At 43.0% G+C, this 16973-nt stretch overlaps 1 protein-coding gene across 4 annotated transcripts in view; it reads left to right on the top strand.

Annotated features, from left to right (window-relative positions):
* PHKB (phosphorylase kinase regulatory subunit beta) overlaps window positions 1–16973 on the top strand; it is a 218574-nt gene that overhangs the window by 159926 nt on the left and 41675 nt on the right. For all 4 annotated transcript variants that reach the window (XM_077830734.1, XM_077830733.1, XM_077830732.1 and 1 more), the window contains 4 exons: window positions 795–850; window positions 1080–1173; window positions 15703–15786; window positions 16288–16392. In XM_077830734.1, coding sequence (XP_077686860.1) covers window positions 795–850; window positions 1080–1173; window positions 15703–15786; window positions 16288–16392 — 339 coding nt within the window. The remainder of the gene's footprint in view (window positions 1–794; window positions 851–1079; window positions 1174–15702; window positions 15787–16287; window positions 16393–16973) is intronic.

Below are 16973 nucleotides of genomic sequence, written 5' to 3'. Positions count from 1 at the left end.
CCATCTGTTTAATTCAATACTGTTTGCATGTCTTTTTTCTGACCAAAATACTGTCATTTATTTTGTTCTTAATAACCTAATTAATCATAACATTAGAAATATTGTCACCCTTTAGAAATGTACATTATATCTTTCATACAACAATACAGTTAGCAACTGTCCAGTCAAAAATACTTCAGATTAAAAATATTAATGCTATTAGCTTGCATGTCATGTGTGTGTGTGCATTTTGTTTTTTGGTTGTTTTTTTATGAAGGCTATCAGTTATACAGTCGGTTGTGTGATTAATTCTTTACAAAGTCTATGCAGTATATCAAAATAATACTATGATATAGTAGGTATAAGGGGAAAATACCAAAAACATCAATAATATAACCTTGCGTTTTTTCTGGGATACATACTGAAGGATTTTTACCATATATAACAATTTTTAAATAAATCTCTTACATGGTTTGTCTTTTTTCCATTACAAAAATGTAAATGGTGGCAAAAGAAGAATTGGTCCCTATCTCTCCAACATGCATCATTCAAAATACCATTGACAGTACAGCCACTCACTTAGTTGTGAGATTTATGGCTTTTAGTTCTATGGTGTTCCATTACCCTGTCTACACAGTTAAATTGATTAACAGACATTGAGAGCAGGGAGAAGCAGCAATGCAGTGAGTTGATGCCGATCGTATCTATGAACTGTTTAAATACTGTTAATATTGTTCTTGTTTCTTGTTGAGATAACAAACTGTTCTTGGTTAACTATGTTAATAAAAGTATTTGTTTGCTGTTATTGATTTTAGGGGCCTCTAGAAAATGATTTGGTGGTCCATGTGGCCCTGATAGCAGAAAGTCAACGGTAAGACATTTACTTTTATTAAGAATTTGTATTTTAAGGAAGAATTGAATGTGACCGAGATCTACAGTTTGGCACAGGTTTTCAAAGAAGCAGGAGTGAGAATATTAATTCAGATTTAAATTGATATGATATTCATGTTTTTGCTTCTTCAGTAATTGCTACCATGGCCATTACAAAATCAGACTGTAGTTATACTGTGATTAATCCCTGCATTTATTTTGTTTTATAGCCTGCAAGTTTTTCTGAACACATATGGAATCCAGACTCAGACTCCCCAGCAGGTGGAACCTATTCAGATATGGGCTCAACAGGAACTTGTCAAAGTAAGAGATTTTGCATTAATGACTTATCTATGCTGTTCTTTTTTTATTTTTTTTTAATGCAATTCCTTATTTGCTGACAACCAGACTCAAGCGTACTTATGTTGCAGTGAATTGTCTAGCTTTTTGTTTCATTTTAATTAAACTGTATGATACTTCAAAGTGTGCATTATTGGTTTATAATGCATGCCTGGTTGCAGCATTTAGCAAATAATTGAAGGCTGTGTTCTGTATTTGCACTTAAAGACATCTTTGACCGTAACCCAAAATGTAATTTGGGATGATCTGTTATCCAGTCTGGGTAGTATCTAATCACGTCCCAAAGAATAAAGCAAAAATACAGTAGATCAATGGACTAAGTCAAGTTTGATCTCGACACACAGTGAATCAGAGACAGATATAGAGATGGATTTAAGTAACAGACTATAACTTTATTAATTTAACACTGGGTAGGTGTGTTGTAGTCCTACCCCATGCTCTCACATAGCAGGCATTGCTTGGGTGGAGTGTGGAGTTAGAGGGCTCCCAGCATATAACAAATATCTCAGGGTAGATGCTACTTGGTCAGTGCCTTAGGACAGTTCACTTCTGAATCCTCTTGCCCTCCATGTTTGTAGAAGGACAGAAGGTGCCAAGGTGGGAGCTCAGTCTGCAAAGTCTTCAAGTCTCCTGTTCTCCTATAGACACAAGGTCCAACAGTGAAATCCTGGGTCTTGTTTAACTCAGGGAACTGGCCATTTTAGCCATTGTCTGCACTGGAAACTGGCTACTGGGGGTACCAGCAATTAGAATGGTCATGGCCATCCACGCTGTCTGGCATCCATATCCAGCCCTTAAAGTCATGAAGACATTGCGGCCCCTGCATCTGTCTAATGGTGTCCGTCATCCTAATAGCTTATGTCCGCTATATTGGATGTCCCTATGTGTGATCATTGAGCCTCCTGCCCACAAAATTATCCTGGTAGTCTTGTGGTTTGGATTCTGATGGGCTCTGTCAACACAGACTGGCAACACTGACAGTTCCCTGCCAAACTTGTCTAGCAAGCATCTCTGACTAAACCAATTTTGTGCGTGGTCATTATCACTTAATCAATTCCACATCCCTCTGAATTCTAATTCTCAAATTTAGTCTGGTGCAGGCCTCAAGATCATTTTTACCAAGTTGAATAACCAAGATATCAGATGGCTGTACCTCAGCCATCCATGAGTGCAGCAGAGCCATAAGTTGATTGCACAACATGGCTGTTCTGCCATATCACTGAAGGCAAACAGTTTCAGCCTTGAAGCTCAGTTGTGATCCACCGGCTGACCTCATTGCCTGCTTGTGGGCTCCATTCACAATTGAGTGCCTGCAGATCCAGACATCAATCCTCCTCACAGTGTCTCCTGCAATCACAAACAACAAAGCTAGTTCAGATTCAGGATGTGCCCCAGCCACCTATTGGTAGGGTGAATATATATGCTGTAACAATCTAATTGCCTGGACCTTCTGGAAGTTGAAATCCTCTGATCCTGTTAATTTTGTGGCCCCAAACCTAAGGGAATGCATGCTAGAATTTGCAGTACTGAGAAGTAAGTAGGCTTATGCCTTCTTCATGTCCACAGCAAACTGATACCTACTCAGGTAGCTGCCATCCTCGGGTATGAACAGAGGGTATGGTTCCTGGTCCTGTATGTTTTAAAATGGCATTAATGGGTTTACCTGTTCATCTGCATAATCCCTGAGCTCTACTGTGGCCCTCTTTCCTGCCTGATCAGTTTTTGAATACTTCAATTTCAGTGACATTGTTCCTGTGTAAATTGCACATCCCGTAGTTCTAATGCATACCTGGAGCTATCTCCTGTTGTCTGGGGCACTAGTTCAGTAAAAGCACCCAAAAAAGGCAATGACAAATGCTGCTTTCAATAGAACTGCTTCCACCCTACAACTGCACGCTCTGGGTAAAGCTTCCAATTAGTATGGTTATGGGTTCCTCCCTGCAACCATCATCTCTGGAACATCCTTCCATAATCTTCCTTAATAAAAATCCCCTACTTGAGTTAGCAAGTCCTGCTAGCCTCCAGCGAAACCTGAGGCCAGCAAGGTGACCCAGTATTATGGATAAAGCCAATCCATGGTGCATTAAAGACACTACATTTCTTACCACCCGAAGTTCAGGAATGGAGCAAATACACTGGAGTCCTTCCCTAACTCAGAATTATACAGATTCCACTAAACTGGCCTTGTACACTCTGACTGGCGGTGGCAGGGGGTGGGGTGGAGGGATCAATGAAGTTTGTTTGTCAATTCTAAAGCTGTCGGGCCATGTCTTGACAACTGATGAGGCATCACCTGTGGGCCTCAGCTGGTGAATCGTGCAATTTCCTGGAGAATGTTCTCTTGAAATCAAAAGGATATCAGCAATGCCCTTATCTATGACTTGAACATACACTGCACAGATAAGAATGTTAAATAAAAGGCAGTGCAAAACAAATGTTCTCAAAGGCCTCATTTTCCATGAGAACTTTGTTGACTGCCAATTGATAATTGAGGGTACGATAAATGGTGGATAATCCTGCACCCTCTGTGATGGTTCTCAGTGTATCCAGGATTGAGAGTCTAGTGAGACGGAATCTTGCCTGCAGTAGCTCCCTACTATCACCAGCCTTACAGCTGCTCAGTGACTTTCCTCTGGGCTATGTTAGTCCTGTGTTTGCCTTGCCGATTAACAAGAGGTGCACCCCAGATCCCAAGTTCCCTTGTGATATCCAGCCTCTGACACTGGCTACTTACAGAAATCCCAGTTCCTTTGCTGCCAAAGGAGCCGTGTACCCCAGTTTACCAGTTTTACCTTAAATCACTGCTCCTGTATAATGCACAGCACGTGTGAGCACTTGCAATAAAACAAAATAAAGTTTATTTAAGAAAGAATGGAGATGCCATTAGAAACAAGAGAGAGTGAAGGGAACATGGTTACAATATAAAACAAAATCATAAAACACAAACTAAGGAATACACTTATTAGATAGGATAGGTAACAACTACTAAAGTAGGTTCCCTAACCCCGTACCCACCCCCACAAAAGTACAGTCTGTTGCTGAGCTGGTTGGCTTCCCAGGAACAAGGATGCACACTTTTATGAAATACCCCTGCTCAACAAGATGACTCCTCTGTGAATGGATACAGAGTGTCTTTCTTCACCTTGTGATATACTGAATCAGTCTTTAGTCTTTACTCGGGGCAAGTTTACACTATAAACTTACATCTGTATAATTATGTCGCTCGGGGTGTGAAAGATCCACACCCCTGAGCAACACAGTTACACTGACCTAACCCTTGGTATTCCATTTCCTGTGAGACAGCGACCTGATGACCATGCCTCTGAAGAGTTGCCACATTCCAAGTTGCAATTTTGGTGGACTGTCAGAGATCCCAGTTACAATTGGATGCATTGTCACAATGTACTGCAGATGTGCCTGTTGACATCAGAGGATACGCGTCCCCAGGGGGGCTTTGGCACGAACCCGTCATGTTTGCACCAAGGGGAGATGGCACCAACAAGGCATCTACAGCTGAAAATAAGGCAGGGGCTTTAATCCCGGTGCTGAGCACTGGGTTATTCATGGTCAAAACAACAAGAACAAACGATTATCCCAGGAAATACCTTGTTCCACTGGGATGAGACAGAGGCTCAGTAATGTGACTCTTTTCCTGGTCTACCAGTACAGGCTTCAGGCTGTGCGACCTGAGCCATTGAGTATCAGCGAATTCCTTGGCCTCAGGTAGCTAGGTGCAGCTGCTTCCCTGCATCTTCACCGCCTGTGTTAGCCATCATTTTCAGGGTTCACATTGGATCTGGCCACCTCACATAATGCCCAACGCGATATTTCAGACAAGCCTTCATTGCTGATGGCATAGCTCCAGCAAGTAATCCCGTACTTCAAATGTTACACCCCCTCCACCACGATGAGTTACGTGGACCATCTTGGTATATTGATTGCAGGACTAACAGAAGCAAGGCTGATAGATCATGGACGTCATGAGGTGGAGGATTCTTTAATTCTGTATTCTGGTTGCCCCAACCATCTATATGGGGTAGCACTACTACTGCAAGGTGAGGCCAAGTCCTCCCTGACAACCTGGATGCCTGTGTCTCCTTGTTTACTTCCTGCACATCTTAAACATCGGCATGGTTACCTCACTGTCATAGCAGTCTATGCGTCAACAGAGGAATCTGTTGACTCGGTTAAAAATCATTTCTATGATCAATTGGAACATCTAGTATGCACAGTCCTCCACATGATAATCTCATGATCCTGGGTGACCAAAATGGAGTTACTGGCTCCGTGCGAACTGGTTTTGGACAGGTCATTGTGGTTCAGGCACACCCAATGATGACTCTCGCCACTTGCTTACATTCTGTGCCTCCCAGAATCTTTCCATTCTTGTGTCATGGTTCAAGCAGCAATGCATACACCACATGTCATGGATCTCTCATGATGGTGTCACTCAGAAAGAGTTGGACCACGGCATTACACATGATAGGCATCTCTTCGCCTTCTGTAGAATATATCATGGCGCAGAATGTACGGTGAACACAAATCATCATCTAGTGGTCGCCCATATGGTGTTGATGCTCCAACGAGCAGGTAAGCCCTCTGCGATGATGAAGAAGTTTGACGTCGACACATTCCATGTGCAAGGTTTAGCCAACAGGTTTTGTATTGATGTCAGCAACAGATTCTCGGCTCTAGCTAACCTGCCAGATGATCTGGAGGTTGCCTTGTCCCTGTTCACTTCTACCCTCAACCTATCTGCTGAGTAAACAATTCGCTATAGACATCCAGCACGCCGACTATGGCTATTGGAGGAGGCCTTCCAAATAATTTAAATTGATGCTGCAGTCCACCAACATGGTGATAATCACACTCATAATCGGCTGAAGTGAAAATTTAACACCTTGGCACTCCAAGCTCATGATGCATATTATAACCAAGTGGTGGATGATGTCAAATTTGGCTTAACCAGGGGCGACTTGAAGCGAGCATTCCACGCCATTCACAACCTCAGTGGTCAAGAGGTAGTCACTACAAACGGCATCCTGAATGACAGCCAAGGCCATCCATGTAAATCGGATGATGACATTCTCTCACCCTGAGTGGAACATTATCACAGTGTCCTGAACCATCCTCTTGTTCAGAGCTGGATGATCTGGCAGTCAATGTGGTTCCGGATCCAGACATTTGTACTGATGCACCAACACTGGATGAAATGAAGTGTTCCATCTCCAAACTGAAAAACGGACATACAGCCGGTGCTGATGGCATCTCCTCAGAGCTGCTAAAATGTGCTATTGGTCCTGTAGCAGAATCACTTCTGGCCATTTTTCGTCTGGTGTGGAGAACTGTAACCCTGCCAACTGCCTGGAAGGACAGTATTGTGATCTCACTCTATAAGGTGAGGGGACCACGCAGTGAACGTAAGAGTTACAGGCCGATCCCCTTGCTCTCCATTCCAGAGAAGATGTTTGTGCATGTTTTGCTGGCGTGCCTGGAGCCTTTGCTACATCGGACGCATCGTCCCCAACAGTCAGGCTTTACGCAGAACAGGTCCACGTTATACGCCATTTTGGCCCTTTGCTTGTTGTCAGAGATACATCATGAGTTCAGAAAGCCCCTGCACATAGCGTATGTTGATCTTAAGGCTGTATTTGATTCAGTAGACTGTGTTGCATTATGAAAGGCCTTAAAGGGCGTAGGTGTCCCTACCACTCTGCTGGACTTGATTAGAGAGCTGCATAATGGAACCACTGCCCGTGTTCATCTGGGGAGCCGGATGTCAGCACCTTTTAAATCAGTATCTGGTGTTAAGCAGGGTTGCGTTCTGACCCCTGCACTCTTTTTTCAGGCAATGGATTTCATAATGCAGCATTCCATCAGGTCCATAGGCATTGAGATTGGTGATCTCTTGACCTTGACTATGCTGATGACGTTGTTCTTTTAGTACAGAGTCCCGACAGGTTTCGTGAGGCACTCCAGCATATGGAGGAGGACTCAGCTAAGATTGGTCTCCATGTATCATGGTCAAAGACAAAACTGCAAAATCTAGGACCAGGTCCACCTGCGACTCCAATCTCTTCGAACAAAGAAACCGTCAAATCAGTTTCCAGCTTTTGCTATCTGGGTTCTATACTTACCAGCTCCTCCAATTCTCACATGGAGGTTCTCCATTGGCTTGGCATCGCAGCATCTGCCATGGGCCGTTTACAATGGATATGGAATCAACATCATCTGAGTATGACAACCAAGTTCAGGATTTATTCCAGCTGTATCCTTCCCATACTGTTGTATGGCTGTGAAACATGGACATTACGCCGTGCAGACTGTACAAAGCTGGAGGCTTTCCACACAAAATGTCAACATCGTACATTGGGCATAAAGTGGAATGACTTCATCTGTAAATGCAGATGTTTATGGTTGTTAGGGTCTACAGACTACTGGAGCCATTGTCCGCAGGCGGCGCCATACGTTTTTCGGACATGTTGCAAGGATGCCACAAGACGTTCCAGTGAACGCCATTCTCTGGGTGGCTTGTAACATCTGGGATAAAATTCCACCAACCGAGGGGTGGAGACAGCCCAGAGGCAGAACCTCTATTACATGGGTTCATCAAGTCTGTTCCAATGTTGGACTTTCAGTCTGTCAAGCCTTCATGGTTGCGCAGGAATGGACCAAATGGCGAACGATCACTATGGCCGACTGTCTGGCTAAGCGTTGAAGAGAGAGAACCCTTGGTATACACAGCGTTATGTCAGTGGGAGGGCTTCTCTCGTTGACATAGCTACTGTCTCTCGTGGAGGTGGATTAACTGCACCAACGGGAGAACTTCTCCCATCAGCTTAGTAGCATCTTCGCTGAAGCGCTACAGTGGCACAGCTGCACCATTGTAAGTGTAGACTTGCCTTCATGGACAGAGGGGTCCACTGTTTGCTATAATGTTCCTTTTTACCTCCAAGTGGTTTCAATATTTGCACTGTAATCTTTGATGGTTTTCCATTGACTTTTCTGTATTGTTGCAATGGTGGACAATTAAATACAGTACATAATCCCGCTTGCTCGAATAGGCCATCAGTGAGACACATGATTCCCTGGTGACTCACTTTCACTCCAAGACCATAAGGGCATAATTTTCAATATAGTTACATTATTCTTTAAATATTATCCATACACACATCTTGCAGTGATTATCAGTATTGATAAGTTGCAAGCTTTCAGTAGAGAACTCACGTGCTACCCTTCATGGATAAATGCCATGAAAGTGGTATATTAGGTGTAGTGACTTTATAGGGTTAGGTCAGGAATTGCTTGTAAAGAACAGCGAACCTTTTGCCCATTGGCACCAACGGGCCTCTGTGTCACACCCTCCTCTAACTTTTTTTAGAGACCGTCCTCAGGAATAGCTGTATGACTGGCACTGGTAAGCTCACAAAAAGCCCAGGCACTCTTTAAGCAATTGTTTAATGGATTTCAAGTTTTTTGTCCATACATGAAATCTTTCTCCCTCATATGGGATGTGAAAATCTATTCCAAACATAAATTAATGTGTTTGGATAAGCCCATTAGAGTCCTTACCACTCTCAAATATAAATGGGGCATTTTCCAGTACTGCTGCTGCTTCCTGCCACTCCAGGTGAAGTACCATTGATGACCTGCCCTTTTGTCTACTATGATTGGCCTTTCCTCTGCTCCAGTTACAAGGGGGAGAGGGGCCACCATGTTGGCTTCCACTTCTCTTACATCATGCTTGGTGTTTCCAATAGGAACAAAGACGCTTCATTTCATTAATGGCAGAACAGACATTAAAACTAATATCCCCTTTTGATGCCTGTGGTTTTGCTACTGGTAACTCACTGTCTATATAAGCATGCTGGGCTGGACGGCATGGGATCATGCATTCCATCCACAAGCCTTGGTCATTCTTACCCCATAGCAAATATGGCCCTTCTAATACCCTAAATCTAAACTCCTCATCATGTCACAGCTATCCCATCCCTATGTGGCATTTGCCCTTGATATGATGTCCATGGGTTTGAGAAGGCTGGGAGTATATTGGTGTCTGTTCCTTTTGCATAGTCCACTTGCATATATAGAAAAGGTTGGAGTCTAATTATCCAGAGTCCTAGCTACCTGGAGTTTGCTGAGGTGTATTTTCCTTCTGTTTTTTCATCAGCATCTCACCCACTCCCCCCCCCCCCCCCCCCCCCCCGCTTCTTGAAATAGAAGGGTGAATGCGTCCACATATTTCTAATTTTTTTCTTAACCGCTTTTGATAAATGGGCTCCAAGTGGCCTGTCAATTCCTGCATATGGTCCCCTGTCTTCAACGCCTGTGTCCCCTATATCCTTCGCAGTAAAGAGGGATATGGTGTCTGATAGTCCACCTTTGTCTGCTAAGCACTCCACTGCTACTTGGTGTTGGGGTTCACAACATATTCTAGTACATCCAGCTTTTTGGACATCTGCTTCTACAGTTCAGGGACCTGCTGAGAAAGACTATCTCTACTCCATACCTGTTCCAATAGTGCTCTTCCTCCTGAAGAGGAACTATCCATGTCAGGCAAGTGCCCTAGCCTTGCACACAGGAGAGGAGCCAGTGAGTCCACTAATACTACTAGCCCCTCACAGGGCTGCTTCTCAGCTGCCCTGCACCTGGATATATCTGCAGCTACCTGCGGCATGAAGCCAGAAGCCATGCTGCTGTTCATCTCCCATGTGTTTCCAACCCTATAGCTGAGGGATCCCAGCTGGGCTATTTGCATGCTCCTGCAGGGAGGCTCTAACCCAATCACCCTTTGGTTGCCACTTTTTCCCACCTCCGCCTCCATGCCTGAGTCCCATTGTTTCCTGATATAAGGACCTTGGGTCCTGACCCTCCCCCCACTCTTTGTGGTTCACTTTCACACCCCAATAGCAGAAGGAATTAATTCCTCCCTTTTGAAACCTGCTGAACAAGGGGTTCTGACTCACCACCTGCTGTCAGAATCCTGGGTCTGTCAGTCTCTGTCCATCAGCAGACCTCTTTTCCCCTCGCTGTGGTGGTGGTTTCTTGCTTCCACTCCTTGATCCTTCCGATGCCTCAGCAGGCTCCCCCACACCTGTGCACAGCCAGCTCTCCTCACTCCAGGGGAAAGGTCACTGCCCCCTTCCGCTAGCCTGTAGGTACACAAATTCTGTTCCTTCTTGGGGGGCGGGGGCTGTCTAAAGCCAGTGATTGCTTCACAAAGCTCAGCAAAGAAGTGACTTCAGCCGCGGATCACAGGAGGGAATGGTTGGGTACTCCCGGCTTGGCAGTACTGACCCTGTTACTGGCCCCACCTGGCTGCCCAGACCTCTGTAGCCCACTGAGGTGGAAGGCACCATTCTAATTCCTGCTGCTGTGGCCGCAGCCATTGCGCCCTCCGAGCATCCAACTGCTGATGCTACCCGTGACTGCATGGCGTCCATAGCCCACCACTGCTGTCACCTAGCTCCCTTTTCTCCCATGGGGGCAGTCCCAGAACTCAGCCATGTGGCCCCAATAAGCATGGGACAAGGCAGTCACAGAATCAGCTGCAGTAACGTGGCCCCCACTTGAATGCTGGAGGCAGGAGTCACAGACTTGCCCACCATGGCTGATCCCCTATGAGTTAGTAGGGGGCCAGCAGTCCTGGCCATGGTAAGGTAGCCACATAGGGTGGGGGAAAGGTGGGGCAGTTCCAGGCTGTCCTGCAGTACTAAAATGATCCCTACCCTTGTGATTGCTTGTTATCCACACATTTTCACTTGTCCCCTGATCTCAGCATTGCCCACTCTGGATGAAGTTATCTGGCAGCAGCTAATGGGCAAGAGGCTTTTGAAAACTCTAGGAAGAGTTTAAATAGATTGGGGGAGGGGACTGAGGGAGCAGCCAAGAGCCCATCAGCCCAGCCACTGGGAGGAGCTGAGCAGGAGGAGGGGCCCACTTCTGCCTCATCAAGCATATGCTCTTGCTCTTGCTTCTTCCCTCTCTTCCGGGCACATACCAGTCCAGTCAATAACCCCTCTTGCTGATGCAGGGGATGTGTGAGGGGGTATTTCCTTCCCACGTCCCCTGCAACAATCATGGAGGGATTTTGTCTCTCTTTATTTTTCTTTTGTTTTTCTAATACTGTCCCTTCTCCTATTATGCTTTTTCATCTCTTTCTCCCTTCTTGCTTCATTTCCTTTTCCTGCTTCTTCCTTCTTCTTTCATCATCAATCACTGTATTTACTTACATTATAATGTAAAAATTATATAACACTTTAAAATGTATTTTAAATTAATGCATTTTATATTATAAAGGACTTTTTGTTGTTGTTTTGAACATATTCTGCTAAAAACAATCACAAAAGGTAATTTAAAGTACTTTTCCCAATCCCACTATAGCTATCTTTATTTTTCATATAATTCGGTTTGATGTTTAATATAGTTCAAAATACTTAATTGCAAAATTGCAAACTAGTCTAGCCACCAGTGATGGCATATTAAAGCTAAAACTTGGGGCTGTGTCCGAAGAAATAGTATATATGAGAGAAGGAGATGAGGAAAAGATATGAAAGTAGGAATGTAAGAAGAGAAAAAAGTGTGTAAGGAAGGGCAGAAAGATAAAAGAAACAGTTAAAGAAGAGGAAGATGAGGTAGACAGGAGGAATGCTGAGGATAGGGAAATTGAAGCAAGTAGAATAAGAAAACAGATGGTAGCAAAATCAAAGAATAGAAAAACAGATGGCAGAAGAGTCCACTTTGGCTTTTTGAAAAGGTTTCTAGAATCTGGATACCCATTATCACTCCAGGCTTTTATAGCAACCTCCAGCTATCATTAATTCTTGCTGCACTGCATTGAACCAACTGGATAGAGAAGGTTAACTTGAAAAACTTCCATTAGTGAATTGTACAGTACTTGAGACATTTCTTGGAAATGAACTAGTGTTCTCGTGTTTTGAGCTAGGGGTGTAGTTGTTAGCTAAAATGTTGGTTAGCTTAAAGACACATTTCCAAAAGTAAAGAAATGAGGCTGAATCTGAATTGATGCAGTTTGTGGGGGGGTTTTTTTTAATCTGTAATGGGTGAAGCAGGAGATCTATTATTGGAAGATGCAAAGTAGATTATAGAGCATAGCTGAATCCCCAAAGAAAGATGTGGTATTATAGGATTATTAGAATTCCGTTTTTATTAGTAGAGACAATTATTTTATATGTAAAATGTTATAGACTGTTCTAGGGAAGTAGAGCTCCATCTAGTGTTACGTTATAATGTGCTTATTGCTTGTCATTCATATGCTCTCCATACTATGTAAGAATAAGCAGCTTAACATGAATGGCAGTTTTTAATTTATGTTGTGTACAGACACCATATTAAATGCATTAATATTTTTGACATTGAATGGACTCTCCAGTCTTTTCCCACTTGAATATAGTCATTCAGATTGGATAACTGTGGTAGGGGACATTTTGTTCATTGCATTGTAGCAGTGTGATTGACAATTCTATATCACTGTTTACAGTTTTGTAATGAGTGAAAATAGCCTTTGTGCTACGTACGCAATTTTTTTTAAATGCTAAAGCCAAACAAGCTGACTCCAAGGCCAATTTACATTGTACCTAATCTGAAGAACATGGACACACAGGTCAGGGAAGTGGGATTTTTTTTTTCCAAAATAAGGACGAAAAACTCCTTCCCTTCAGTTGGATAGACAGCCGGAGTCCCATGCCTGTTAGCTACTCTCCCATCAGCTTCAGTTCACTAGAGTTAGGATAGCCCACAAAACAGGTTCTATTCCATGACTTTCTTTCCCTGTTTTCCATTAACTCTCCTTTCTCCCTTGGTAGTTCTATCATACTTCATTGGGTAGAATTTTTTTTTGTTACTTTTTGCAGCAAGTTGACTTTTCTTCTGTAAGGTCATCCTTCTTTAGAACCAGTAACCACAGCTTTCTGTAGTCTGAGGCGCTCAAAAAGCCTCAGATGATTTGGGCTTGCTAGAGTTGATGTGTTCAGTAATACTTCATTGTTTTCAAATATTCTAAATAGTGAGATTTCTGCCCTTACAGTTAATTTACAGCTGCTATTGGCTTATCATCTCTTCTCATCACTGCAGAGTTAGGCTGGGTGATCGGCACATGGGTTAACCTAGCCCAGGTGTAAGCAGCCATGCTGCAAAACACTACCCAAGCTGCCGTGTCCTCACACATGCTGCACTCCCCCACGTGTGTCTTTAGGACTTCTGGGGGCATATCCCATGGTTCTTTATGCTGCAGCAAGATAAGCCACTCTGATTCTTTCCCTGCCAATTGTGGGAAAATATTTGTCTTTCTGGGGACTTTGGGCTGGGGGGAAATTGTGGAAAGGCATAGGAGGACTGTCAGCAGTCGAATGATTTATCCTGCATCTACAATGCAAAAGTGGATGGGTTACCAGTCCAAGTGAAAGGGGAATCCAGGTTCTAGCCCACACCCCCAGCCACATGCAGTTTGAAAGCACCACTTAATGCCGGTGTGAGATTTTTGTGTATGGACACAAAAGTAAGAACCCAGGCTAATTCTGTGGTGAAGACATACCCTAGGAGATCATAAGTAGATAGTCATCTTTGTCTAAAACTTCATCTTTATTTATCCCTGAGAGATCTTCCTTCCTGCATTCAGAGAGAATGTGCCCAGAGAAATCTTCCTGATGTCACTTATAAAATTCTAGGGAATTTAGTTCCATTTTAATAATGGTGAGCTTGTCATCTAAAATCACCCAAACAGAATGGGAGTTGCAGATTTTTTTTCAAAGATTTAATTTGCATGTGTACTCTCGTTTACCCACAGCTCAATAGTTATGACATGTTTCTATTATACGTTGACTAATCTGATACAACACAGTGTTGTAAACCTCACATATTAATGAATACGTTACCATTACAGGAAAACGATATTTAAGTTAAAAATATTCTGTTGGTAAAATGGTATAAGCCAAAAATTAATGCCTAAATTAGCTAACATCAACATTTGCTTTAATGATCAATCTAGGGTAGATAGTTTGGTTAAGTTGGAGAAGTTTTGAGATTTCTGATTTGGAGTGAATCAACCTAGTCAATAGAACTCGAATTCCCATTACAATGTAAGCCCGAATTCTGAAACTTGCTTCACATAGGCAGGAGTCAGTGGTGTTGTGCATAGGTCCAGGAGTGCACCCAAAGCTCAAGGATCAGACCCTAATTCAGCACTGTGTGGTAGGCTCTGCTGAAGAGACTCAGGACTATAATTGCTTTGATGTTCAGGGCCATGATTGAGATCCTAACAATACAACAGTGTTAGCCACTCCTGTTCGCTAGCTCCTCTGGTTGCTTAGGAGTGGGCTTTTTAAAGCCCTGGACTTCCTGAGTATGCCCACCCCTGGTTGAGGGGTGGTAAAGGGCTTAGGGATCAAAGCCTCGTTAAGAAGCTGTCAGCCTTGCCTAGCAGGCTGCTAGGCTCAACGCACACACGGTCCCCCAAACAAACAGACCACAGGGTATATTTCACTCAAGCAGCAAGCACACCACAAACACACACACTACAGGCAACAAACTTACCTAATATAATCGCTCCTCCTTCACCTGGAGAACTCCCTCGCAAAACTCCCATTAGCTCCTGTTCACTAGCTCTCAGTCAAACAAAGGAAGTATTTCTTCACACAGTGCACAGTCAACCTGTGAAACTCTTTGCCAGAGGATGTTGTGAAGGCCAAGACTATAACAGGGTTCAAAAAAGAACTAAATAAATTCATGGAGGATAGGTCCATCCATAGCTATGAGCCAGGCTGGGCAGGGATGGTGTCCCTAGCCTCTGTTTTCCAGAAACTGGGAATGGGCAACAGGGAATGAATCACTTGATGATTACCGGTTCTGTTCATTCCCTCTGGGGCACCTGGCATTGGCTGCTGTCGGAAGACAGGATACTGGGCTAGATGGATCTTTGGTTTGACCCTATATGGCCATTCTTATGCTAGTAAAGAGCATCTTTGAGATGCTTACATAGCTCCTACCTCCACACCATGCTTATATTAGCAACTGTTATCCATCACTTTGCTTTCATAAGCAATGAAAAGTAGGGTTGGAGGACTATATAGACCACAGGTACACAGCAGAAATATAATGAAATTCAGTGCTGGTGATCTGCCAGAGGTGATGTGGCTTTCATTATATTGAACATGGTTTGTCAATGAAGAGATTATTAAAAGTTAAGATAATTCACTTTTTGCTTCCTTACTTACTGGGCCAAAGTCAGTCCTTGGGCTACACATTTAGTCAAGTTTTATCTGTTTTTCTCAGTTCTTTTACTGTGATACAGATGTATGTCCAAAAAGCCAATAATAAGAAAAAATTGTAATGGTTTTATGTTTATGCCCTCCTCAAAAAAAAAGCTGAGTTCATGTTTCTGGGGTTGTTTAATGCTGGGGGGAAAAACAAGAAGGACCTGAATTTTGCCTGTGTAACTAGATGGCCTTACAGTGTCACAATTATTATTTCTTTCAGGCTTACTTTCATTTGGGGATTAATGACAAACTGGGATTATCTGGAAGACCCGACAGGCCTATCGGATGCCTTGGAACATCAAAGGTCATTGCAAGAAGTGACTGATTTGTATTACTATAATTAGCATGTACTCCAGACAAATTTTGGATTATTTTGTGGAGACAGAATACTATTTAAGTTGTTGAATTTACTAAATGTAATCTTATTTTCTGCATGTAAATCGTTTTATTTATTATAAAATGTTTTTAATATAGTTTGTAAACTCATTAAGGACAGAGCATAAACTATCTCACTATTAAATTATTTCACGCCTTACCTAAGCAACTAGTTACAGCAATACTTACTCACCCAAAACCAGCTTGATCATGATTGGGTGAACCGCTGTGATTAAAAAAGAATGTGGATTTGCTCACTGTGTAAGAACAAGGATTCTTCAAATTAGATTTTTCAGTTGTCCTTTTTGCAGATCATTATTACTTTGACAGTTCTGCAAGACTACATCTGTGTTTTCACTTTTTAAACTGTATTAATGTTAGTTTCATGTATTTTAAAGAAATGGGTAATGTTAGCTTTTTCTTCCTACAGATTTATCGAATACTAGGAAAGACTGTTGTTTGCTACCCAATCATTTTTGACCTAAGTGACTTCTACATGTCTCAGGATGTTATGCTGTTGATCGATGACATTAAGGTATTTATCTGTTGTTTATCTTATGCAACCTGATGAAATAAGTCCTATATTAAGAATAAATTGTGCTGTTCTAAAGGTTTGATGAAATGTAGGATTGAAAAAGGGGGATGAAAAAATATATAGGCTGTATACCTTACTATATAATGTAAGACGAGCAAAATTATGGTGGGAAGAACAATGCAAATATTAGCATTAATATACTATTAGACCAGTGCAGACCCTAGTGGATGTTCTACGGTGGCAGAAAGCTAACTCCAGGAGGGGATGAGAATGCAGTGGCACAACATGCACGAACCTCTGTTTTCCAGGGAAACTCAAGTGCAGCCCCAAAGACAGACAAATTTGGCAGGGGCAAGGGGCATGGCCAGTTCACTTTAGGGATGCTTTGATTGAAAGCCTCATCTGCTGGGGCTTTTCTGGAGGCTTGGCTACAAATTAAAATTTGCCTTCCTTGGGTGAAACACAGTTAAGGGCAGCAATGTAGCTATGTGAATAACTGGTTGTTCAGTTTGCAGCAAGGACTGGAACCTGGCTATGACCCTCCCAAATCAGTGCCCTGGCCACTAGACTGTAGGGTCATT

Source organism: Eretmochelys imbricata, chromosome 12 (assembly GCF_965152235.1).
Source record: "Eretmochelys imbricata isolate rEreImb1 chromosome 12, rEreImb1.hap1, whole genome shotgun sequence".
Taxonomy (NCBI): Eukaryota; Metazoa; Chordata; order Testudines; family Cheloniidae; genus Eretmochelys; species Eretmochelys imbricata.
This window is presented reverse-complemented; position numbering and strand designations above follow the sequence as displayed.